At 40.0% G+C, this 26,981-nt stretch overlaps 1 protein-coding gene across 4 annotated transcripts in view; it reads right to left on the reverse strand.

Moving 5' to 3' along the window:
* The window catches only part of fermt2.L (FERM domain containing kindlin 2 L homeolog), a 64,743-nt gene extending 53,380 nt beyond the window's left edge, over window positions 1-11,363 (reverse strand). For 3 of the 4 annotated variants that reach the window (XM_018228998.2, XM_018228997.2, XM_018228994.2), the window contains exons 1-2: window positions 10,541-11,363; window positions 9,077-9,243 (exon numbers count right to left, since the gene is read on the reverse strand). In XM_018228998.2, coding sequence (XP_018084487.1) covers window positions 9,077-9,233 — 157 coding nt within the window. In that variant the 5' untranslated portion in view covers window positions 9,234-9,243; window positions 10,541-11,363. 4 annotated transcript variants of the gene reach the window in all.
* Window positions 11,364-26,981: the final 15,618 nt, after the last annotated feature.

Here is a 26,981-nt window from a genome sequence, read left to right on the forward strand (position 1 = left end):
ACAGCTCATGTGTAAAACCCTGCTTCATGTAAATGAACCATTATCATAATAATATACTTTTTTAGTAGTATGTACCATTGGGTAATCATAAATAGAAAATTGCCATTTTAAAAAATAAGGGCCGTCCCTAGAGATCGTAAGATTCACTGTGCACACATACAAACTACATGTAAGGTCACATGAGCCAATTAACAGACAGAGTTCTGCCTTTTGCTTCCTCACTTCTTCCTGTTACAGTTAGTGTTGTAGTATTTCTGGTCAGGTGATCTCTGAGGCAGCACAGATATAGTCACGAAATGGCGGTTCAAGGCAAGAGATGTAAAAGAGCAATATTTATGTAAATATATATTCCAGTTTGGTAAGATTCTTTAATATGTCATTCAATTTGATATAAACTATCTGTTGCCTAAGTATTCATTTTGGGGGTATAGCTTTCCTTTAACAAATGGAAATCAATTGAAAAAAAAAGTCTGTTTCTCGTGAACAATCTGAAAACAACTGAAAAAAAGTTTTTAATGGTAAACAACCCCCTTAATTGTGGTGGATCATTGAAAACGGAACTATTTAAAACAATTGTTTTCACACTGGTTAAATAACACATTATTTTAAGGCACTCTTGACTACTTCATGTGAAACCCCTTATTTGGCTTTGTATATATATATATAGATAAGAAAACCTACACCATACTAATGAAGCCTCACAAGGGCACAAAATATTTGTAATTGGGAACGGATGAGAACCTACCCTGCCTGTCATTTAAATCCCTGTGGGATCATACAGATTTTACAGTATTCTGTTTATAATATTAACGCAGTCACGTATAGCTTATCATTAACTGTAATATATTTTATTTAAGAAGGCAAATGTATAAGTAAAAAGGCTTCTGAATTATATAATGTTGAGGTCACATGCAGGATTTGAATCCAGAGCTGCCTGGCCTATTCCCACAATCCTGACCGTAACATAACACCCAAATGGGAAGTGTCTGCAGCAGCGCAAAGGCATTTTCCCTGTTTATGGCATTTCATACAGAGCCCGGCATATTGTGCAAGCCTAAGGGATGGGGAGCTGCTATAAGAAGACCCTGTTAAGTTTTGTTTATCCAGATCAGTTGCTGCTATGATAAGAAAACCTCATCCATGCACAGATCCATAAACAAAAAACAGTTCCTCCTGGAGACATGAGCATGAAACATTGTAAATCAAGGGGAAATGCTTGGAGGACATGGATACCGACTTGGCCTGAAACCGTTTCTGCCCACTTCCAACTTGCATCCAGTCATTTAGTTGATGCATGATCATCTCACATGACCATGTGTTCTATCTTAAGATGCTATTTCGGGGGAAACAAATCCTCACAGAAAGACTTGGCATGACTGCCCAGCTGAATAACTTCCCTTCAGCAGCCACAAAAAAAGCTACAATGTTTCTAGGCGCTTTATTTGTACAGATCAATATGACAGGTGGGCAGGCCTTTCTGCACGTATTCCATACAGACAGCCAAATCGCTTCCTCCACCCCAATCCAAATAATGTTTAGTCTAAAAACCAACAAACATTACATATTATTCCAGACGCAGGCATTTCCCCATTATGCTAGACAACTTTATTTCCCCCTCCTGACTTGGGTGTGTGGCAGATTCTCCTGTGCTATTTATAAATATCAGATGCTTAGGAAGCCACTAAATGCCTGTGTGTATAGACTTCCATGCATGAACACAAAACATATAACAATGCTATTTCTGGATATGGAAAGCATATTCCCATCCCCTACACACAGTAGAACAACTTAACCCGTCATATTGATTTACTGCCAACAGGTAAAAAACATACATGCATTCCATCTAAACATTCACACTCCTGGGCTGGAGAGCTCCATGCACTAGTGATGTGTGGCTCATGAAAAATTCAACCCGCATCACTCGCACCTAATCCGGCGTACCTCCAAATATATAGACCCTTGCCCTCCCAGCAATAATGTCATGGAAGGGGTGGGGCCATGCAGGCACAAATCTATAAAAATTGCTCAGTGGAGGCGGAAGCTGGCAAAGTAAGGTCACAGACGGGGGAAGAGCAGAAGAAAGCGCTCAACCCAACCCCTCAAATGTACACAGAATTTTACCCGAACCTGCCCAACCAGCGGTAATCGGTCAGCCCGCACATCACTACCATGCAGAGAACTGTGCATCTTCCTGGCACTATATAAATAAATGATGAAGCATTTAGACATTAATTAGCAACATATAATGACTGGAGTACATGCACAGTGAATCAATTTGCTAATAGCACTTTTACCCCCATATTTAATAAAAGGCACTAAGTTTGACCAGGAGCAGTAATACATAGTAACCAATAAGATGGTTGCTTTTAAACAGGTGACCAGTAAATTCTAACTTCTGATTGGTTGCTATGGGTTACTGCTCCTGGGCAAACTTAGTGTCTTTTATAACATATGGGGGTAAAAGTGCTATTAGCAAATTGATTCACTGTGCATGTACTCCACTCATTATATGTTGCTATTTAATGTGTAAATGCTTAATCATTTATTTATATAGTGCCAGGAAAACAAATGCTCTGTAAGGCTAAAAATGGATATTGCTTATTTTTATTATATTCTACCCAAGCCTCACCTATTCATATTCCAGTCTCTTCAATCAATGCATGTTTGGTGCAGTAATTTGGACCCTAGCAACAAGATTGTTGAAATTGATTACTGAATAAAAAGCTAAATAACTAAAAAAAACACAAATAAAAAATGAAAAACAATTGCAAATGGTCTCAGAAGATTACTCTCTATGTCATACTAAAAGTTAGCAACCCCTTTAATTGGACCTAATGCATGAAGTCATACAGGCCACCAATCAAAATGTTATGCCAATACAATAAGCAATCAAATCTATCCCAGAGGTCAGCATTAGAAGACATTTAAAGTTTAAACTACATCTGCAGAGGGAGGAAAAAGATACAGCTGATGCTTTAAATTAAGTAGAAATGTCTCAGTTATTTTAATAGAACAATGTAGTTCCAAAAACAAACTACTTATGGAGTAAGACTTCACCAAACCTTACCACTATCACTTCTTCATTTCCAATAACAGAAATGTTGACTCATTCGTCCTATGTTATGGGACTGCTTTTAGTAACAACAGCCAAGCAACAAACGTATCTTTAAATGTTACATTTTTTACAAAACATAGAAACGCATTACAATGCTTACTTTTTTGGGGTTAGGTTGGAATGGAGACAAAATCACACTTACAAATATAGTAACAAGCGAAAGAAAAACCTATCATACTGTAGTATTTAGCTTCTACTGAACAGGATCCATTCCCTAATACTGTGCAGAGGAGATCATGTGATTGAAACACTTTCTTGGAACAATATATTACAGAAGAAAGACACATGCACTATGCATGACGGTTTGGGATCTAATGATCTTAGATATATAGAAGATTAATTTCCGCTAATCAAAAATACTTCCTTTTTAAATGTAATCTGCTGTGCACAAAAGACCGGCTTAAAGCCACCAAAGCCTAATCAAAGATAAGAGGACATTGTTTAGGTTTTGAGTCTCTTTTTTGTACAAGCTAGACACATATTTAAATAAGATTACTTGCTGTTTGCACATCATTTACGGTCACGTTTAATAAGCAATCTGCACTGGTCCATTCCAAATTATACTGTAATAGTGGCTGCAATGCTAGAATTCAACAGTGGTCAAACCAGCATTTTTTTAAAGGATTTATGCTCCTATAGCAAATAGTCTATCACTAACAGAAACAATATCAAGATTTTATTTAAATGTGGTCATCTATAGGTATTTAGTAGAATTAATCTCCTACAGCATAGTAACAAGCCCAGATTCTGTTCTTTAAAGTCTTGAGGGCTTGTTTCCTTTCAGTCATGCCAAAACTGCAGCGGTCATTGTATGAATTAACGCACGGTAGAAGAGTAGCTCCAGGGTTGCCTCTGTGGCCAATAGGAATGGGGCACAGTCATCATTTTGACACGACCATCAGGACATTTGGACTTTTAGGACAGCTGTGCCTTTATTGTGGGTAAAAAACACATTTAACTGTATCTGAGCAGGTGCTCACATATAATGTCCCGTTCATACATAACGATATGTTTGCACTGTCCACCCTGTCATGCTTTATATGGCCACACATGAATAGATTTAGGTGTTTTCACCACCAGCATATTTTAGTTGATGAATAAGTGCACAAATTGCCTCTTCTGCATCCTATTCACTTGATCCCTGACAGGGCCAGCATCTACGTACATGTCCCACTGAATATCAATACTACATAGCTTGTGGCCTACCAGCAGGTGAAATATGTAACAGAAACAACATTTATTAGCATGGGCACAAGGCCTAAGAGGTTGCATAGCAAGAAAGCTTGCTTCCCTCCTACCAGTGGGACAATAAGGTGGGCAGCTTTTCTAGAGCACAAATAAGCAAAATGGTACAATGTTAAACTATTGTGACAAGTAAACGGAGTAAAAAGTTATTGCAAAAGTGATCAGACGAGCACTCTGAGTCACTTAATATTAGGTTTTCTGGTGGTGAGCAAAACTTTATGTTCCATGTGGCAACAAATCAAAAAGTGCAACCATTTGAAAATGCCCACATTGTTCACCCATTCACACCCCATACAAACTGCTGGAGGGACACCGGCATTGAATAACTGTATGTAGCACAGTATAAACTGTTCATCTTGGAGTGGTCCTGATAGGTTTCCCTGTCTTCTGCTTTATTCTGCCCTCCCTATGCTCCCTGTGTGTGCCATACTCTGCTTGTCCTATGCTCCCTGTGCCATACTCTGCCTGTGGGAGGTAAATCTGGTGGGGGGTTTGTTAGCATTTGGAAATTGTTGTTAGGGGTCCTCAAGGTGTTTAATCATGTGCTGGGGGGTTGCTGTGTTATCCACAGGGGAGAAGGAGGCATATGGATTTAAGGGTATGTCTTAATATTACTTAATAAACTTGTTTCACATAGGATTGATGAGTGATATCCCTACAGTGAGCACCAACCATTTATTTTTTTGGTGTGCTACCACCATTAATGCGGACATGGTCTGGAAAGTTCTTGTGGTAACATGGGTGTTGTTTTTAAGTGGGTGTGATTTAAAAACAGGGAGTGGTCAAAGGCAGCTTCCATTATCAGCCCTCCCCCACAGAGACAAGAGCGGGAAGGGTGGGTTTGTTCCCGAGCATTCTGGATAACAAGTCCCATAACTGTGTATATCCTACCAAACAAGCAGTACCTAGCTGACACGTTCATGGGTTATACCAAATTAATCACAAGCAATTCCTTACAAATATAATAACTTTATATATGGGTTAATTCTCTAGTATTTTTAATGAGCTGAATTAAAACATGGAAGAAATAAACTATTTAGTAGAGGAAGATTAGGATATAGTAATTGATAATTTAGTAATTTCTCCTTATAAAGATACCTATGAAAAGGCATTAGTTTGGGAATGCATAGTATTGTCTTCAAATAATAAATTCCTTAGGAGACAAAAAAAAGAAGCACAAATAGTCACTTGGATAGTATACCCCATACTGAGCTTCAGATTCACAGAATTCTTTGTTACCAACCCAGTATTTACAATAAAACTGCTGCCTTTTCTGGTACTGTAAGAGTGAAAGCATGCAGCTACAAATCTGAAGTCAACAATACTGCTGAAAAAAAAAGAATCAATCATTTCAATGTAGAAGGGCTGCGGTTAGGTTATGTCATTTCTGCAGACTAATGGCTTTATTTTGAGCACTTAATGGAGCTGCAGAAGTCACCTTGACCAGTTCACTTCACTTGTTTTCTTTCAGAGTAAAAATAACTGGTAGACCCAGCCTTCCCGTACCCTTTGAAGATATTTCAATACATGACAGAAAGCAACTGGCATTCCTCTTTACAAATTTATGTTTTCATGTCCTCACCTTGCTAATGGATTATAGCATTTTTACAATTAAGAATCATGGTCCCTTTTATCTAATTAAAAATAAGATAAGCCTTTTATCAATGGGCACAAATAAAAGGCTATCAATTCTTAATTCCTGCCCTGATCATTTACTGTCCAACCAGAGACTCAGGGACCAGATACAGCCCTTATCAGATTTTTATGGCCTAGTCAAGTACTCAAATATTTTTTGCAGGACATAATTATAATAAAACAACTTATTGCACATGGGGGATGTAGGTATTCACATTGGCCTAGCCAAACTACAGTTAAGTATTTCTGAAACCATTGAAGAGCCAATATCTTGAATGCAGCAAATGGGGTGATCCCAAATTTATTACTTGGTGCTCCAGACACTTTACAAACGTGATCGTGTGTAAAGTTCCTGGAGCACCATGTAATATATTTGTAATCACCCCTTTTGCGTCATTCAATGTATTGTAATGGTTTCAGGAAGAATTTTATAATAATACACCATGAATAACTTGTAAACGATATGCTTATAAAAGGTGCTCAGTGGTATCACTTGTGTCCTATGACTCATGGAAATTTGCCTACAATATAATAAAATAATTTACACCCCAATTCAAAATTGGAGGATATTAGAAGTCACGTTGGAGTCCAATAACCACAATATATGGTCAATAAAAACGCCTCAGTAACTCCTAATATTATAATATTTAAATATGGGGTATATTATGCCCTATACGCAACCCCCAATTGTGCTAAAAAAAAAAAGTGCTTAAAAAGTGAACAAATAAGAAAGGATCCTTTACTGCATATGCACAGCATATTTCTTCTCTGCATTTATGCATACATGCATATAAGTGAGAGCTGTCATACTGCTGTTCTTCATCCACTACCAAGCAAGTTCATATATAAAATGCAATTATGAAGATAAATATGATTTTATTAACAAAATAAGCTGCAATTTCATACTTTAGAAAATAAACAGAGAAAATAATTTAAAATAATAATGAGTGTCTGTTTTCTGAAGGTCATATAACAAAAGGAAGGCAGGGCAGTATAATAAAGGAAAAGTCTGCAAGGGCATCAGTTTTTAATAAAATACACACTATACCTTATCCCTCCCCATGATATTACACGTAAGGGAATGAGGTTAGAGTGTTAGTCAAAGGTTTAGTATTACACATATACAGTATGATAACACCAATAATCTACATCTGGGAGGTGTATCTTTAAGAGTTACAGCATTTCTTTAATCACATTATTGTAGTGACATAAAGGTCCTTACTTATGCACACCCCTCTCTGTTCTGCTACTGCATCCAATGAAACAAAATCATATTCCTAGTGACTGCATGCCCATGCTAGCAAACAGATCCTGCTACCTGAGGTCTCCACCCCGAGGACAGAGGGAATTCATTTGGTAAAGAATAGTTTTACAAAACAAAATGAAAACTAATCTGATCCAATGTAAGGGTGGGAAGTTATGTTAAAAACGAACCAAATAGCATGCCCTCATTTATGCTGATCATTGACACTAGTTCTTCACAAAGCAGAAGACAGATACAGGAAGACAAAAGAGGGAGCTCTAGAGCTGGTCAGTTGCAGTCTCCAAATAAACAGAACCTTTCTATTACTTGATTTCTATAGGCCTAATAACCTTTTTAAGTAAATCAGCGATGCAAAATAATCTAGCCCTTGTTCTGAAAAACACTGGTTTTTAATATAGAAGTGGTGAAATAGTTATGATACACTAAATAGTCCTCAATCAGATGTTACATGTTATAAAAAGCATTACACATACATGCAAATAGTCCACATGGGCACAATGCCAATCAATCAAGGGCATGTGCTGCCCCAGAGGTTCTATAATTACCAGTGTTTCTATGTTTACAATTGAATGCAAAACCTTTAAAAACACGTCATTTCAACACCTGAGCATTACATATTATTGCAAGCTGCCATAGGTCTGCATAAGCACATATCCTTTCTGCGCTAGCCTCATGCCACATGTTTATCTAAGGATTTGCACAAACTTCCATTTTATTTTATTACATGAGCTTTCACCACTGGGGCCTTCAATGGCTTTGTATCAGTTCTTACGATCAGATCACCATCATCAGCTATATATGATGTGCGCCTGGGGTCAGGGGGATTGATTTTTCGTGCATGCGCAATAGTGAAAGCATAGAAGCCTATATTCCTTTCTCAAGATGGCAACCGCATTCTTCCAAATAAGCTGGAAACATCAAAGACGGTTCTCTAACTAAATAGGCAGAGTGGTGAGCTAAAACATTAGCGATTACAGTCATAAGCATGTGATCTTTTAAGGGAGGTAGTGTATAACTTTTGCCTTTCGTTCTCCTTTAAATACTTTCAGTAATTTTCTACAATTGCAACTCTAAATATTAAGTGCTCAATAAAAAGGTGGACAATTAATACATTTATGATTACCCAGCATCCCAAAAACAGGTTTTACTCTTGGGGTATGTGCAGTTGAATAGCAGCTGAACAGTGCACTTGGCTTGGCAGTGCATAAGAAACCAGTAGTGACACACTGTCATGGAGAAAATCACACAGAAAACTCATTCGCTGCAGGTAAGACAGCTATATCCTTTGACTGAGGTGTCAGGCATGGACCTGTGCTGAACCAGTGTCGGACTGAGATGTCAACGGCCCAACAAAAAATCTTAGACCAAAGGCCCAATTTCCACCTATTTTACCCTTCTCACTTACTCAGTCTATTTTCTTTACATACTATAATCTGGTTTTCCATCTATTTAGCATCTTTTTTCCCAGAAATAACGAGGGACTGACCACGACATAGGCCAAATAGTTAGAAGCAGGAGGGCCCACTGGGAGGTATCCTGGAGGGCCAGGCCCACACTGTGCTGAACTACCAGATCCCTCATTTAAGGATACTGGGAGTTATGGCTCATCACCAATTGAGGGTGGCAAGTTTCACACTCTCATTAGTCTGAGGATTACATACAGTACAAAGCAGCTTCAGAACTTTCAAAGACTTGTTTTTTGTCCATGCATCGAGTAAATGAATCCATTCTTTCTGGCTTGGCTGAGGGGGGTAGTAGGAACAGCCAAGGCAAGTTCTTTAACACAACCACACCTACATTGAGCTTGTGCAACTTACCAAGTTTTTCCACCAGTTTCAGCATCACCCCTCCAATGTGCACCTCCCCTGTAACCCTCAGGGTAACATCCCGATTCAGATCCGTCACATGGATATTTAACTCCCAAGTTCCATCTGCATAGCAGCCATCTGGCATCCGTATACCATCCAAAGCCATGATTCCTTTCCTGACAGGAGAGAGGAAATGACACTTCCATTAGCTAGAAGCAGACCCCCTAATAGAGAATCTTTGAAATAAAGGATGTCCAAGCAATGCAGTAGTATAATAAAGCAAGCAGAATGCACAGGCATAGGCATCGGAGAAGCATTTCTGTAACACTGTAACACTCTTTCCTGGGCAAAGAATATTAATGTGCGTACACGTGATCCTGCCTAAGTAAAACAAACGCTCTCCTTAATAACAGCTAGAGAGTATAGAAAACACCAAATACCCTGTATTAAACACTGGGCAGTTAGCCCACTTTATATAAGGAAGAGCAAAAGGGTGCCATCAAAGATACTGGGGGGGGGGAATGTACAGCATACCATACCAAACTGTTCTGAAGTTAGAGGAAATCCCACTAGCGTTTCCCCCCCCCCTTTTCCCTTGGTGATGTATTAGCCCTTCCACACCCAGCACTGCAGAACTGAGCCCCAGCAATCCATTGAAACAGAAAGGAGAAAGAGGGAAACTACTAAAGCAACCACAAAATAATCTTCTTCTATCCAAAGGGGAAATAATGAATCAGTCAAAGAAATGCAATTTAAAAAAGTCCATTGTGGAGAGAGATGGAAGTTGTACGTTTTAGAGACATAAATTACAAGGCTGGCTGACGTTTGAACACAATAAAAATCACTTTGTGGTTAAGTCAGGCCATTGTGGATTTATCATTTATATTTTAAGGGGATTGGGAGAGTTGGAGTTCAGCAACAGCTGGAGGCTCTGGGGCGCAATATTCACACTGTGAGTAGTGTTTGTGTGTGTATAGTAGTGTGTGTGTGTAGTAGTGTGTGTGTGTATGTATAGTAGTGTGTGTGTATGTATAGTAGTGTGTATGTATAGTAGTGTGTGTGTGTGATATAAGTGTGTGTGTGTGTGTGTATAGTAGTGTGTGTAGTAGTGTGTGTCTAACCCATGCAGCCCGAATACTGGTGTAGATAGTCCTGTCGAGCCCCTCCTTGCCCCGGCTCAGCCACTTTTTTCTTCCCATGCTGCTTTAATCCCCTTCCTTTCTCTCTCTCTTTCGTTCGTTCCCGGGGGCCAATCCATGTCCCTGACTATTATTTACACACATCTCTGCTCCACAAACCGTTGTTCACCTGTTTCCCAAAGTGAACCAACCGGTCGTGCTACTTCCAGCCCGAGTGGAACATTAACTTTGCCTGAGATGGAGGAGAGAGGCAGCAGCAGCCTCATGAGGGGAGGAGGGGGTTCAAACTAGATCAGCAGCAGCAGTTTAATGTGGCACAAAAGCAGCGACTCACCTTGCCCTCCCCTCTTCCTCTCCACTTGTAAGGGGCACGAGTAAAGGCGCAAGAAGCCCTAATCGTCCTTTTCTTTTCTTCCCAGTCCGAGCGCTCTGGGCTAATGGAGTCCCCCGGGCTCCTCTTCCCAAGCTCTGATCACGTCACTGCTTCTCAATCTGGTTTCCCCTGCAGCAGCACATACAGGCAACACACGCAGGCGGCAGCAGCAACCCCAGCAGTCACTCCCCTCGCTGCTTCCTATCTCTCACTGGACAGGACTCATAACTCCGCAAACTGAGCATGAGGAGGAGGAGTGTGGGAGGCGGTGAAACAGGACTCACAGATTAAAGGGGGAAAAAACTCCAGGGCTCGATGGTTGGGTCCAGCGAACGTGATTAAGATAGGTGGAAAAAGTCCCGAAGAGCTTCCACAGCCGCTGCCCTTTTATGGAAGTGAATAAAACAGCAGGATTGGATCCAACATCCGGGACTCAGCCAGGGAGCTGGGAGGGGGGAGAGGAGGGGAGGCTCTGCTGTCCCGTTATACGCACTGAGCAGCTCTGTAGCCTTTCTGATATTGCTGCTGATACTGATGCTGATACTGCTGATGCCTTCCAGCTCCTCACACGGCCAATGGGCCACTTCTAACAACCTTTGCACTGATTTATCATCAGCTACGGCTGCTGCAGTTAATCATTTCTCTAAACTGAGCCCTTAATATATACCGAGAGCTGACTAAAAATGGTGAGAGGGATGTGCTCCTCAGGGATTCCACAAGTTCTTAACTTTTACTGAGTTGTGTGAAAATGTCAGTAGGGTTTGGGGGTGCTCCTCCCTTCTGCTGCTACTACTACTGCCAGACAAGAGAAGGACATCCTGCTGGGAAAAGTTAGAGCAGGAAGTCAGGGGTCCTGTGAGCAATTCCTTCCCCCCCATCCTGCCTCACAACTACAACTTCACCATTCTACAAATGAAACATAGAAACAGCTATGCGTGGAAAAGGTCAAATGGAGGAAGTTGTGGTTAATATTAAAAAAAGGGTTGTGGGTGATTCAAATACATTGCTTCTGGCTCACCATGTCGATTATTGAGTTGTAATGCACAATGGAAGCCTCACTACTGTACAGTAACAAGCTGATACGAAGCATATTGTACAAAACTCCACAGAGCCTCAAAAAGTGGACAAAGTATCGGTTCATTTGTATCTATATTATATCTATATTGTATCTTTAATGTACAGCCCACTAAAATATTAATATTGTATCTGCCCTGGAACAAACCTTAAACCGAGTGGCCTATTGAGTGGAGCCAAACAGCTTTTTGAAAGTATTATGGGGTGTTATGGCCTGAGAGGGCTTTCCACACACCTTAATGGAGAACTAGAAACTTAAGTCAATATGGAGTAGAAATGTCATATTTCATACATTGAACTGCACCAGCCTAAAGTTTCAATGGGAGAGTCAATGACACTGCACATGCTCCGTGTGTTCTGCTCTAAAGAACTAACCGAACACAAAGAGTTTGGGCTCTTTTTATCTAAATTAAATAATCAATACCAGGGTCTTGGCTGACCATTTGCAGCTAGCAACTACAGTGTGTAACCTTTGGTGGGTTTGTACATACTGAAGCTTCTCGTTAGTCTATGTTCACTGATGGTAGGAGGCAATTAGGTCCACTTCCTTCCTGCTTCCTGTCCATGTGCTGCTATAGTGGATCAGAACAATCTGGCTATTCACTGTATGTGATCTGAATAAATTGACCCAAGCGCTAACTGATCCATTTTTATTGGAACAAGCCGGTTTGTGACCAGCTATACAATCTAAATGCAGCAAGAGGACCAATTTGTCACCAATGGTACAGTCTGCAGGGGAAGCAAGTTAGAAGCTAAGAGAGAGAGAGAGATATGCAAGCAGACACTGCAATAGGGCTGGGAGACTGCTTAGGGCCATATTTATTGGATTTGGATGAGTTCTCTGTGACTAACATCTTAACCCTTGCTGAAAGTTGTTGAGGGGGCTGTAGCAGGTCATAGATGACAAGCCATGAGTCTGAAATGCTTACTTTATGTAGACAAGACTGTTCCACTCTGGTTTAATACTACCAAGTCAGGATTTTTTTTTGTCTTATAAAAGTGTTTTATTGCAAAACATTTGCATTCTCTTTTACTAGCCTAAAATTAATCATAAACATCACTCTGCTTTCCCAGTAAGTCTGAATGTAATAAGTCACATATTCAAATACCTATCATTGCATGGGCTACACACCAGTATCTACTCTAGGATTCTAATCTATCTATCTATCTATCTATCTATCTATCATCTATCTATTATGACAAGTCGGGCCAGCATTTTCAAACAAACCAGAATGTATTCCCATAAAGAGACCATGAACTTCTTTGGCTTCAGGCTTGGGGCAAAAGTCTACCCTTTATTCCCCTGAGCAGCTAAACTCTCAAGTCCCTCACAACTAAACAAACATTTGTGCCACTTGGCAGCACTTTCCTATCACCAAGCACAGTGGAATTACTTGCATGTGCTGCCAGTGCCAAAGAGGTGACAAGTGGATACACCTGACGGACAGTGCAAGAACTGCTAACCTTCAAAACTGGGTTTGAACTTATCTCTCAAGGTAAAATGTACTAAAACTAGGCATAAATAACTAACTTTTTCAGATTTTTGTTATCTGTGGGGAAAATGTTTGTTTTCACATACTTATTTGCAAAAAATCTGCAAATATCTGCACTTAATCCCACCCCCAAAAATTCAGATTTTGGAAGCAAGCTGTAAAGCTTGCTACAGTTTTGTCATTGTATATAATGTTTTATGTCATTTAAAAGCAACTGACTGCTTTTAAGTGAAAATACCCTAAGGAAAGTTTAAAAATGCTTTTAGTGAATAACAGGAACACACGTAAAAAATGATGTTCCACTTTTTATGACTATGAAAAACATTGATTTGGGAAACCACTAATTCCAGGGCAAAAATGTAAATCTGCGCCATAGTGTGATCAATTAATTCTGTACATTTATGAGCAGAAATTCATATGACTACATGGTTGAACTATACTAAATTAGGATAAATATGTGTATATTGGTCTCCAGAAATAATAAATATATTTCAACGAGTAAGTTGTGGACTTTTATCTGCAAGGTTATCTGCCAACATTTACATCTCTACAGTCAGAGGGGAATATGGGTCCATTGTGAATATTATTGATCTTTGTATGCAGGCCTTACATACAGCACAGTTTTTCTCTGGCACTAGTTCTACAGGAAGGAAACTTCCACAAAGTAACACAGTTTTCACTGTGCTGGTATTAAAGGAGAACTAAAGCCTAAATAAAGAAATAGGTAGAAATGTTGTACATTATGTTTTGGGCTTCTGTACCAGTCCAAGGCAACCACAGCCCTTGAGCAGTAAAGATCTGTGTCTCCAAAGATGCCCCAGCAGCTCCCCATCTTCTTTTCTGCTGATTCACTGCACATGCTCTGTGCTGCTGTCACTTACTGAGCTTAGGGACCAACACATAGAAATCTCACAATATACTGCTGATTAGTAATTAATACAGATAAACTTCATGGCAGCACAGAAACCAGTGCAATTACCATCAGAATTTAATAATCAGCCCTGTGGCATCAGCTTATATTACAGACCAACCACATTTTCTGCTTGATAATTTGTGACGACCACTAAGTTTAGCTTCTCAACAGCTGCTCAGAGCCCACTGAGCATATGAATGTCGCAGACACTTTCCAAGATGGTGACCCCTGTGACAAGTTTGAAGTCCTGGATCATTGCTGCTATTGAGAAGCTGAAACTTTAGGCTGGTGCTATATGTTCATTATATAAAATATGGCATTTTTAGACACATTAATTTTTAGGGTTAAGTTCTCCTTTAAAGGTATGAGGAGGGGGGGATTATGATCCAGCAGACCCCACAGTCCGGCCCGCTCCACGGCTGTGGGTTTGCTGTATAGGTAGTTATGGCACTGTGCACATGTCCACAAGTACAGTGAGTGTAGTTATGTTTTGAGCACAATCAACATGTTTTTCCCCCCATAATGCAGCATGTTTTCCCAGAATTCCAGCATAATTGTGGTCAAAGGGGCAATGCATTCGGTGCAATTGCATCCGATTCTTGCACATTTTGTCTGGCATCATTTCCAGGGTGAAGCTGGACGCAAAGGGAACCCAGGAGCTACTGCCTGGTCAAGAGATGGTGGTAGCTCCAGGGTTCTCCTCTTTCAACAGTCATGGCAGCGCTCATTTGGAAGGGAAGGCAGGAATGACTGAGTGGCACCAGGGGTGCAAGGAGAGCATTTTGACTCAAGCAGCCTAAGTGAAAGTGATTTTATGTGCAACTTACTGCGGGGAAATTGCAGGGACCCCAACTACACTTGTGGATGTAAATGAGTCATATAAAGTAATGTCATTGGAGATTATTAAAGAATCCAAATTAATTTGTAGAGTTTTAGGTAAGAAAGGTGAATTTGAGGTCATGATGCCTAACCTATTCTACACTGCCCCCCTGTTAAGGATCACATTAATACATGCTTAGAGGAACAGTTTGAGAAAAACAGTAGAATGGAATTGCTCATTCAATTATGTTCAAACCTGAAAGAAGAGCTCCTATGGGTTCAAGATACATCAGAAGCCCTACACTTAATACCTGGGAATGGCAAGACTTAATTATAGGGCTCCACTGTAGGTTCAGGAGTATGTGGACATACTGTATGTGTGCTGTCATATTGTTTGTTTGAATCCTCCAGAGAGAGACAGTTTAATTGAATATTGCCATTATTATATGGGGTTTTGAATCGTGTAGAGAGACTCATCAAAGAAAAAAAAAGGTAACTCAAATCAAAGCAAGTATTTAGCCAAGTATGTGAAGAAAGGCTTTGCTTGGAACACGTTTTACCTTCTTAATGGTTGTCTTTATTGTTGGTGTGTTTTTGTACTTTCATGCTGTTCTAGCCCTATTTACTGTATCTGTAGAAAAAAACAAAATCATATCACTCAACATGCTAGGTATATATTTAATATAATGACATAGCCGTTTCAGTCATAGGATAGTAGATTTCTTTAATCTCTCAATTTCCTTGGCAAACAACCTGTTTTGAGTTGAGATGAGATACTTTAAGTAGGGGTTACCAGAAACCGTGACAATATAAAACTGGTCTGTAGAGATGGGTGTGAAAAAACTTGACTGGCCCTGACCTCAGCTCAACTGCAGAGATGTGGGGGCAAATCCCACTAACAATTAGTGAACACCATCCCAGAAGGTTACGGTAATAGCAGGAAAGGGAGAACCAGCTACCCGAGAACCGATACCCTTGGTTTATGAATGAGATGTTGGACAGGCAGGTGACTGTACTTTTAACCATATATTGTACAGTAAATCTGAGGTTATTTGATTAGTTACAGGTATTTTCAATTGTGAGCTTTGACACTACTTTTTAAGTACCATGCCTGATGATTGGGCATGTAAAAGCCTGCATTGAAAAAATCAGGCAACTTTATCTTGCTTCTTTGTATTTTTTTTTTTTAAACGTGGTTTCAGGGGATACATCAACAGAGTCATTTGCAGTTCAAGTAATCCATAACAGCTAATAACATCAGGGGGGTGAGCTAATAAGGAAAACAATTACTGCGTTGTATGGATAACACTTAGTAAATGGTACAGTATAGCTAATGGTGTTAAGTTTCCATTAACATAAATGCATGCTGCTGGAATCAGTTTTCTTTTGCAAAAGGACAGTTGTATACCACTAACAACAATTTCATGAATTATTCCCACCCTCTTTTTTTTTTTTTTTGCTGTTAATTTAAAAAAATGCACAAAAAATGCCACAAATGCAGCTTTCCAAGCAATCGTGTAACAACCAATGTGAGAAGTGCTTTTTACAGCAGTAATGGGAACAAAGTTATTCATGTGGTAATCAACTTAGAAGGCTGTAAATAAAAGAAAAAGGTGGCTCATTAATAAATAAATCCAGCCATTTCTAATTTCCAGCCTTGGTTTCTTAATTCTTCTGCACTCGAGAGATTAGCTGCTGAAATAGCAGCATTCAGTGCCATGAGGTTTGTTAGTTTAAGAATTAGCTGAGTATACTATATAAAGCAGGACAGTGAGAAAGGGCAGGAGGGGGCCGGGGAGTCTGGCTGACATCAGACATCTAGTTTGTATGCTAGGTATTATATTGTGTAAATCCAATCCCAGTGAGTTGGGACCTTATTTGGGTATTGCTTCTTTTATAACACTGAGCTGTTCTGAAGCACAAGAGTTGGCTGAGTTTCAATTGCAGCAGCAGCAGCAGCAGTTCTCCCTGAATGTGATGCAAGATCCTTTGCATTAAAATAATGCTTGTTCTGTCTATTTGATGGCTACACCATCCTTTCTGCTTTTTATAGAGCTTCCTACAGCCTATTGCTGTGGAACCAAGGGCCATGGAAGGACTCCTACATTCCTTTCTCAGGTATGAGTTTAATAAGGCCCCAAAGACAGCTCTGCATATTTTAAAGGGAATGTGTCACTGGGAATCAAATGTTTATCAAAGCAGTTATTGTCTGCAAAGGAGCCTTGAAAGATCAGTGCATCGGTCTATAGAACAAGGTCTGGGAGCCAGCTGTGCAGTCAGAATAAAGAAAAGGTAGCCGGGTATTCGTACCCTTCTATAGTTTCTATTGAATCCCCACTCGATAGATTGCAGACAGTGGTTGGCTGGAATCAAGCTCCAGCCAGCTGCTTAATTTGACAACATGCTGTCCATATTTGGCATTAAAGGGATACTGTCATGGGAATTTTTTTTTTTTTCCAAAATGAATCAGTTAATAGTGCTACTCCAGCAGAATTCTGCACTGAAATCCATTTCTCAAAAGACCAAACAGATTTTTTTTATATTCAATTTTAAAATCTGACATGGGGCTAGACATTTTGTCAATTTCCCAGCTGCCCCCAGTCATGTGACTTGTGCCTGCACTTTAGGAGAGAAATGCTTTCTGGCAGGCTGCTGTTTTTCCTTCTCAATGTAACTGAATGTGTCTCAGTGGGACATGGGTTTTTACTATTGAGTGTTGTTCTTAGATCTACCAGGCAGCTGTTATCTTGTGTTAGGGAGCTATTATCTTGTGTTATCTGGTTACCTTCCCATTGTTCTTTTGTTTGGCTGCTGGGGGGAAAAAGGGAGGGGGTGATATCACTAACTTGCAGTACAGCAGTAAAGAGTGATTGAAGTTTATTAGAGCACAAGTCACATGACTTGGGGCAGCTGGGAAATTGTCAATATGTCTAGCCCCATGTCAGATTTCAAAATTGAGCAGCACTATTAACTGATTCATTTTGAATTTTTTTTTCTTCCCATGACAGTATCCCTTTAATAAGGCCATTAGAGCACAAGTCAGTTGAGATTATGGACACTGTCTCTCTTCTGGTTCCAAATGGTGTACTAAAGAGACAATGCTGTTTACTGAATAATATTTTCTTAGCAGCTAGACAGGTAATTGCCAAAGCATGGAAATCTCCATATATAAAGGAAATATGGCAACTTGGTTAGATTAAAAATATCAAGGCACTCTTCCAAAGTATGTGTTTTCATTGTGAGGGTGACTTGATCTATAGAGGTAATCAAATAGGGTGATTATATATACAGTATACGTTAAGGGTAAGGACACACTGTAAGATTCGGGGGGGGGGTTCATTGCCCGGTGACTAATCGCCTCTTCTTTGGGGCGACTAATCTCCCCAAACTGCTTCCCTGTGTCTTTCGTCTGCTACAATGAATAAACGACTGCGGCATGGCACTTGCGGCTCTTCATTTTCCGAAGTCGTCTGAAGTTGCCTCACGAGGAAACTTCGGGCGACTTCAGAAAACGAAGCACTGAGTGCCCCAAAGAAGAGGCGATTAGTCGCCGGGCGACTAAATCTCCCCGAATCTCCAGGTGTGACATTACCCTAAAAGGGTCAACGCTATTTAGTGAACTAAGATTAGAGTCGGACAAATGAAGCAGATGCGAGCAATGTCAAAATGTTTATTAATCAGAGGTATGGTTTTTCTTTCTTTTCTTTTTCCTTTCTTTTTCTTTTCTCCTTCTTCCTTTTTTCCCTTTTCTTTGTTGTGTAAAACGTTTGCTGATTGCGGTTTGTATTACAAACTGTAATAAAAAAGATGTGTGTCAAGTTATGAATAGTTAAGAATGACACCTGAATAAAAACTTATTGAAACAGAGACTATGGACACAACCTGCTAAGGCAGTGACCCCCCAACCAGTGGCTCGCCAACCCATTGTTGCTCCCTGTGGCCTCAGGTGCTTATTTGTGAATTCCTTGCTAGGGAACAAATTTTGGTTGTATTAAAACAGTTCTTCTTCCAAACAGAACCTCCTATAGGCTGCCTGTCCATATTGAGGCCTTAAAATAGCCAATCACAGCCTGTATTTAACACCTCCAGGAACTTATTTCATGCTTGTGTTGCTCCCAAACTCATTTTACATTTGAATGTGGCTTATGGATATACTGTAAAAGGTTGGGAACCACTGTGCTAAGGGAATTTTCTGTAATAACCGGGCCATGGTAATTACAGAGTACTAGTGATGTGCAGGCCATTTTGTAAGCCGCGGGTCAGTGGGTTCCAGCTGACTTCCACATAATCTTAATGCAAAAAATGAAATAACCAATACCTTGTTCAGATGCGGGGTGATCCCAAATTTATTGTAGTGCTCTTGACATGTGAGTCATGTGAGTCATGTGAGTCATGTTCAAACGTTTCGGGACAAACAAATGCCCTTCCTCAAGTCACTTGAGGAAGGGCATTTGTTTGTCCCGAAACGTTTGAACATGACTCACATGTCAAGAGCACTACAATAAATTTGGGATCACCCCGCATCTGAACAAGGTATTGGTTATTTCATTTTTTGCATTATATTATTGCTGGCGGTGGAAGAGGCCAGTACCAATACCTTCCCCAATTTTTTCTATTTTTCCACATAATCTTCACAGGGCACCCTCCATTCCCTTCTTATATCAGATCAGGGTTGGGGCAGGCATGGGTCTATAAATACAATGTGTGCCGGGTTAGGGTCTGGTGCAGATTGTGAAGGGCGGATTATGGTCAGGTGTGGGTAGGATTTTTGTCGAACCACACATCACTACAGTGCACACACTTGCATTTTGGTTGAGTTGGAGTGATTGGTTGCAGAGGGGACATAGAACCAGTTAAATGGGTTGTTTACCTTCCAAACACTTTTTATTAGTTTAGTTGTTTTCAGAACTGTTACAATTTGCTACATTAGTCGATACATCTCTGGCAGCATCTCTGGAGTATTAGTAACTATTGTATCAATTCTAACAGCTGCCTTTCATGAAACTCAGGGATTCTGCTCAGCAGTGACCAGGGGCGCTCCACCAATGAGGCGAGTTGAGACACTCGCCTCAGGCGGCAGCGCCCCCCTGGTTACCAGGGGCGGCAAAAATGCCGCTCCTGGTAACTAAGAGCCGAATTTCCGGTTTTCAACCCGGAAATTCGGCTCTTCTAGTGCAGAGAGCGCAATTGCGCTCTCTGCACTAGCGTCGTGCAGCGCCCCGACCCCCTCCTGCGCAGAAAATGTGAGCGCCGGGAGGAGGGGTCGGGGCGGCAACGAAAGGCCGCCTCAGGCGGCATAAAGGCGCGGATCGGCGCTGGCAGTGACATAGATAATGTATCAACTAAATGTATCAATTAAGAACAGTTACAGAGTTAGTGACCCTCCCTCCCAGAGCTGCTTAAGACATAAGAAGTTAAAAAAAATATGCAACTTTACACTGCAATATTAGAAAAACAGTCACAACTAGAAAATAGAAAGTCATTGAAAAAAAGTCTAATTCTGGAGAAGTATCTGAAAGCAGTAGAACTGAAAAAAAAAAAGCGTTGCAAGGTGAACAACCCCTTTAAAAACAGAACGTGATTTGTTGCATCATCTCTGCTGCATTATTTTCATGATTGAAAACAAAAATGTTATTATTGTTCAAAAGACTGATGTTTTAAATTCATTTTGTATGGTATGTCATATGTAGCACCCAATATGTATGAATTATGCAAATTCTGAAATGGAATAATCCAGATCTGTTATCAGACCCAACAAAGGAAATGTTTCAAATATTTTCAAAAGATAAAACTGCATTATAAATATGAAATACATTTGAAACAATGTATTAATGTATCTTAAGTAAGCATAACATAAGCAATTCAGTAAAGCAATTTCACTATAAGACCACAGAGCTCTGGCTGCTAAAATACTGGCTTGGCAGATCAAAAGCCTCCCTGCCATACAAGGAATAATCGGAGACAAAGGTCTATTCACAGAGGAGAACTCAGACTTTTCTGAGATTCCGTTTGCCTATTAATGAATGTGGTTTTAGCAACAAGTGCTAACTGTGCTCTCTAAATGACCAAGAAAATCAACCAAAGTTAAAATTATCCAAGAAGAAGGTGTCATTTAACTGCTATCATTAATATATCTCATACTATATCTGATTGTCAATTTTGGACAGCATATGGCCAACCTTACTTTGGATTTTGGCATGTGAGTCTCTGTTTCACTTCAGAAGCAATTAATTTGCTACAAACTCCATAAATTGAGCTCAATGTCTCTAAAAAAAAATTTGACCTAACATATGGTTTGTTTGTGTTCACTGGGAATCCTACGATCTCAGGGGGCGGCCCTTATTTTTTATGCCAGTTTTCTATTTATGATTAACCAATGGCACATATTACTAAAAAAGTATATTATTATGAAAATGGTTTATTTACATGAATCAGTGTTTTACCTATAAGCTGTTTTATGCAATATCTTTTTATAGAGACCTCCATTGTACGGGGAGGGGTATAGTTTTCCTTTAATTAACCCCAAACCCAGAATTTTTTTCACCAGCCATGGATCTCTGCAAAATTCCACAATATGCCATCTGCAAATATTTCCCCAAAACTGTTGCAAAAAATTTGCAGCGTCAAAAATGATGCAGGAACAAAAAATGATGCCATAAGAAAAAAAATGGCCATTGACTTTAATGCATTTGGACAAAAAAGTCGCAGAGACTGTGCAAATTGCTGTGCATGTAAAAAAAAAAAAAAGATCATAGGCCCAAACAGCTCTACAGCAGCCCCTCTGGCACTTGTCAGAATCTTATACTGCCAGTCCAGGCCTGCTATGCTGTCAGCAGTATATTATATACCAAAAACATAATAGCTTTTTACTTAAAGGAAGGCAGATTATTTTACCCTGCCCTCTTCTGTCCCTGAATAAATGCAGAACTCTCCACTTCATTTCAGAACCCTGCAGCTGCCCCATTTTAACAGCCCTGCCTGCATTCAGTAGTGATGTATTCAAGAGGGGCAACAGGGCAGGCAACCCCTCTCCCACCCTTACGTGCAAGTCAATTAAGAAGTGGCAGAGAATGCAGGCCACAACATGACTCTGTCCTTATCAGGCTGGCCTGCACCCCCTGGCACTGTGATGTGCACCTTACTGTGGATTTTGTAATTCTGCTTAGAGAGATTTTGAATGCCCCCTGTGTCAATCAGGTGAGAGGGGCTTGCCCTGCAACCATATATAAGGGAATGAGTAGTTGGCCTTGGCCTTTTTAGCTGGTGGCTGAGGAATGCTAATGATACCAAAGGCCCGAGGTGAGAGCCAATTCCACCAGCACTCACTGTGAAGAGCAGCTAGTATTACAGTAGACAGTGGTGCTCACCTTTGTTGGTGAGTGATAGGATTAGATAGGGGACTCCACCGATATGGCAGCTACCTGGCCGGAAATTTGACTGGCCCAGCCTGTAAATCACTAGCTAAGGCCGGACCGGAATTAGGAATTCACTGGCAATGTAATTGTCTGCTCATTTGTAACATCCTATGAATTCCTCATTTCCCTGACTTTCTACGCTGCTGTAAGTTTTTATATGGACAGGCCACCCTATTCCCTGCCTACTCCGCCCATGTCCCAACCTACTCTACCGACTTGCATGCCCAGTGATGTCATCACCCTCACATGACATCACTCCCCCCACTCCCTAACCCGAAGAAATGTTGCAAACCTATCCACCTAGGAGAAAGGTGGGATCAATACCCCATGACCCATAAGACTAAGAGGGCCCCTAAATAAAAAAAAAGAATCTCAAGAGCGTGGGCTACATCAGGGTTGGACTGGGCTGGCAGTAGAGTCTTCTGATTTAAGTTTGCAACCTGAATTGAAATAAAAGAACCTACTTTTGGGACTTAATAGTGCTGGCTGCTCCATACGTAAAGTCATGTTTCAGGAACTAGTATATTACTATGGTCACTTATTTCAAGAGCCAGTTAATCTGCCTTTATGGGAGGAGGAAACCCAGAAACTCCTTGCACTGTGCCCTGCCTGGAAACCTAAGCAATTTCTTTTGACAACATGGAAAAGGTTTCTGCCATTCAGCTCTTATTTTCCGCATTTTTTTTTTTTAACTTCTAGAGGACCTGGCACAATAACTGTATAGGTGAAACGTTTACTGAAGGAGCAGATATATTTTAAGCATTCCAGAACACATTCTGTAGTTCATAGACAACATTTTTCCAGGGCTTGTACAGTGCAGATATAAACCAGCTGCGTAAACTGAAAGCATTCTTTACTGCTGGTATGCACACTGGCATGCTCAACGCCTGCTCCTTCATGACATTAAACTATGCTTCCTGGAATTTGAGGGGCAGCATTTAAACATATTCAATTATCCACAAAACTGTTAGTATGCACCGATTGTACCTCATCCGTGAACAATAAAGTTTAATTGTTCAAGATAAAGAACCTGTAATACAGTAGGCATAAAAATGTATCTCTGTTTTATAATCTGAGCACATATTAACCATATCCTGCTCTTTATGTTCATAAGTATCTAGGCAATCCATCTAAAATGACTTGTCCTCTCTGTCCTTGACTCCATCCTTGTCCATAAGGAATGTCCACACAAGAACTATTAGAAGGGATCATGGGTTTTTATGGGTGATCAGAGGCTATCAACCCTAATGATATAAACCAGGGCTGTGGAGTCGTTACATACAGTAAATCATTTGCCTCAGACTTTTTATATACTTATGTATTTTCAATGTTTTTATCACGAGGTAATAGAGTTTAAGGTAATAGCATTAGCATATACAGTATATAAATCTGAATAAACTTTACCAGTTCAAAAATATAAACCACATCCTTTGGTCATAAAAAAAGTTAAGCTACATAAACCAAAAACCATTGGAAAACCTAAAGCAACTTATATATTGATTAGACCTGGCATATAGCTGTAGAATAGCTGCTAAATACAATCCAAAATGAACTAAAGTATTGTTCTTAGAAACAGAATTGCCTCTGCCATATCCTCCTTCATAGAAGATCTTAACTCTGATTTGATTATTTTCACTGCTTGTATACTCCATATTAAAATGATAAATGAATATCAGCAGCAGAAAAGTACTTTATTATGACTATTATCTGTGAAATAGGACATTGCATATTGTATTTTTTTTTTATTTTAAATTTAATGTCATCCGACTCTCACTCCATGACTACGACATAGACTCCACAGCTCGGATATAAACTTCCCTAAAGTTGGGAGGGAGGGATATATTACATTTCTTCATCTCACATCCCTGCATACATAATACCAATGGTAAAAGTAAGGAGAAATAATGGAATGGAGTTGTTTTCCATGGTTTGTTTAGGGCCATTGGTTCCAGTAATAGGCAAACTTCAAGGCTACAATATACAAAGGCATTCCTGATAATTTTATGCTTACTTTTTAATTGAGAACAATAATGCCCCCATGCACAAAGTGAGGTCTGTAGAGAACAGGTACACAGAGATGGGATTGGAAGAAGTCCTGCACAGAGCCCTTAACCACGGCCAGGGTCAGACTGGGCCAGTAAGTCAACAGGAAAAAACACGGTGAGACCCACCAACCTAGGAAACTCCCTTCTACCCACTGTCTCCAAGCTATTTTGGACGATTCTACAAGTACGAAGTAAGAGGTGAAATGTGCTTTTAAGGCTTGCAGCGAATATTTGTGACTGGAGCGGGATACCCTTAAGGTGGCAGCCCTGTGGGCTCTGGACTCCCCAGTCTGACACTGACCTTAACCCAACTGAACAGCTGTGGGATGAATTGGAACCCCCACTGTGAGCCAGGCCTAATCCCCAACATCAGTGCCAGAGCTCACTAATGTTTTTGCGCTGACTGGAAACAAATCCCCCCAAAAGTGTTCAGAGGTCTATAGGAAATACTTCCCAGACAGCAGCTAAAGGAGGACCAGCTTCATATTAATACCATTGGCTTGGTAATAAAGATACTTTTGGCCACATACAGTGTATGTGCTGCTTCTTAGGCTAGGTCCACACTACACGGATATCGGCCTTCCCTGCTGCTCCTCTTCTGCTGTGCTGCCTGGGTGCAATAATTTGCATTTAGCAAAAAAATCTAGAGAGATCAGTGTACAGTAGACCTTAAAGGCCTCTGTATAACTACCTTAATGGATACACGGCTATTTTCTTACATCTGTACTCATTTGATGGGCCCTGACCAAAGATTAGTTCGAAGGGAGCCCTGGTCAAAGGCTGAACGTTGATGTGAATCTTAAATTGAAAATAATTGACCAAATTCCTCTAATGCAGGTATAGTCAAGAGTATTCATAAAGAAACAACCTAGCATTTTTGACCCCTGAGCAGTGACAGCAATGCAGCCTATTGTCTGTACCATCGAGATGAGATCTCTATGGATAGTATGATTTTTCTTAAGTCCTTTGTTGTTTTCATCACTTCCCCTACTGACCTGAGAGCCCACTAGCATTTACTTTCCTCATTCAGAACTGCCATGTATGAGAGCAACCTTAGAAAACTTATGGTCAAAGAACGAATTTAAATCGACACAAAGGTTGATTAATCACATTTGTCACAGAAGTCAGGCTTGCAGATGAAGGAAGCAGAAATTGCTAGCAATTTCAGTTGAGAGTCAAAAGACATTATACTGATGAATGAGGCAGTGATCATTTTTGAGTGATCATAATCTGACCCGCAGTTGTTCTGGCAGGGACACTGGAATTAGCATTGCGAACTAGGGGAAAAGATTAAATGGAGTTAATTGATAATAATATAGCCTTGCTAGAGCAACTACTATTGATAAATATATATGCAGCAATAGAAAAACCTATATTGCAGAGTAAAGTTGAAGTAATCTCTATAGTTATATAGCATTAAACTATTTGGTGCTTTGAGATGTTTAACAATCCCATTACTCATGAGATGCAGAAGAGAATATTTGTGGGCACTGACAAATGCCCAAATCCTCCCCATGTTCCATAAGCTTATAGCTAGCTAAACTATGGCACCAGTAAACTGTTACTTCAGTCAAGCGAGGACAACAGCATGTGTCTGTCTGTACAGATCTGCAGAGCATGACCACAGCCAAGGACAACACTTACACATTAAACCTTTAACTGGCAGACAGTGCAGCTTTGCCTAGCAATCGTTTTTTCCCCATTCTAGTAGAATCTGTAAATTTAGTATCTACATTAGACAGAAAGTTAAATACACTTACCCAAAAGCAAGATGATTTCACAGTGCAACTTGAAAATGGAATTCTTTCAGATTATTACAGCCATCAATTTCTAGTACCTTGTGCCATCTAGTGTTCAGCATGGTGAAATGCATGTATTATGGATTCATCATAGCAATTTAGGTTCTTTAAAAAGCCAAAATAGTACAATTGTCATATTACAATACTATAGTAATAAATATCTGAGATGTACATAAAGAGCAGATTTTACAGAAGTCTAAATCGATTTTTTTGAGGGTTCGTCTTCCTTTTAAGAGCAATGGCTTGTCGGGCGATTTCCAGCTCAGTGTGTAGAAACACCCCATTTTCATTTCAGCGGCACCTGGACTTACGGGGGCATTTGTTGCTTGTAAATGTAGTAATCAGTGTTTGAGCAACAGCCACATGAATTACAAACAGTTGAATGGTGCACAAAGCCAAAATATTGGTAATACCAGGGAAAAGTGTAATAGGAAATAAGAGCAAAAATAAATAATGTTCACAGGGGGGCATACTCACAGTTCACCCCAGTCCCAGGGTGCAAGTCCATAATAACATTAACATTATTAACATTATTGTGAGTTCCTCCGAAAAATAAAGGGCCAATAAATTAAAAAAATACTAAATATCTATTAGGACATGTTAGACAGAAACCGAACGTGATTCATGCCTGTTGGGGTACTTACTCATAGGCTCATGAGCCCCAACATAGCCCAACAGGCACGAAACGCGTTCGGTTTCTGTCTAACATGTCCTAATAAATATTTAGTATTTTTTTAATCTTTTGGCCCTTTATTTTTCAGAGGAATTATTGGAATGTTATCATCAACAACCACATGACCTGTGTGGAAACGCCCTGAATTGCCCCATGTGACACTGCCCCATA

The sequence above is a fragment of the Xenopus laevis genome, chromosome 8L (assembly GCF_017654675.1).
Source record: "Xenopus laevis strain J_2021 chromosome 8L, Xenopus_laevis_v10.1, whole genome shotgun sequence".
Taxonomy (NCBI): domain Eukaryota; kingdom Metazoa; phylum Chordata; class Amphibia; order Anura; family Pipidae; genus Xenopus; species Xenopus laevis.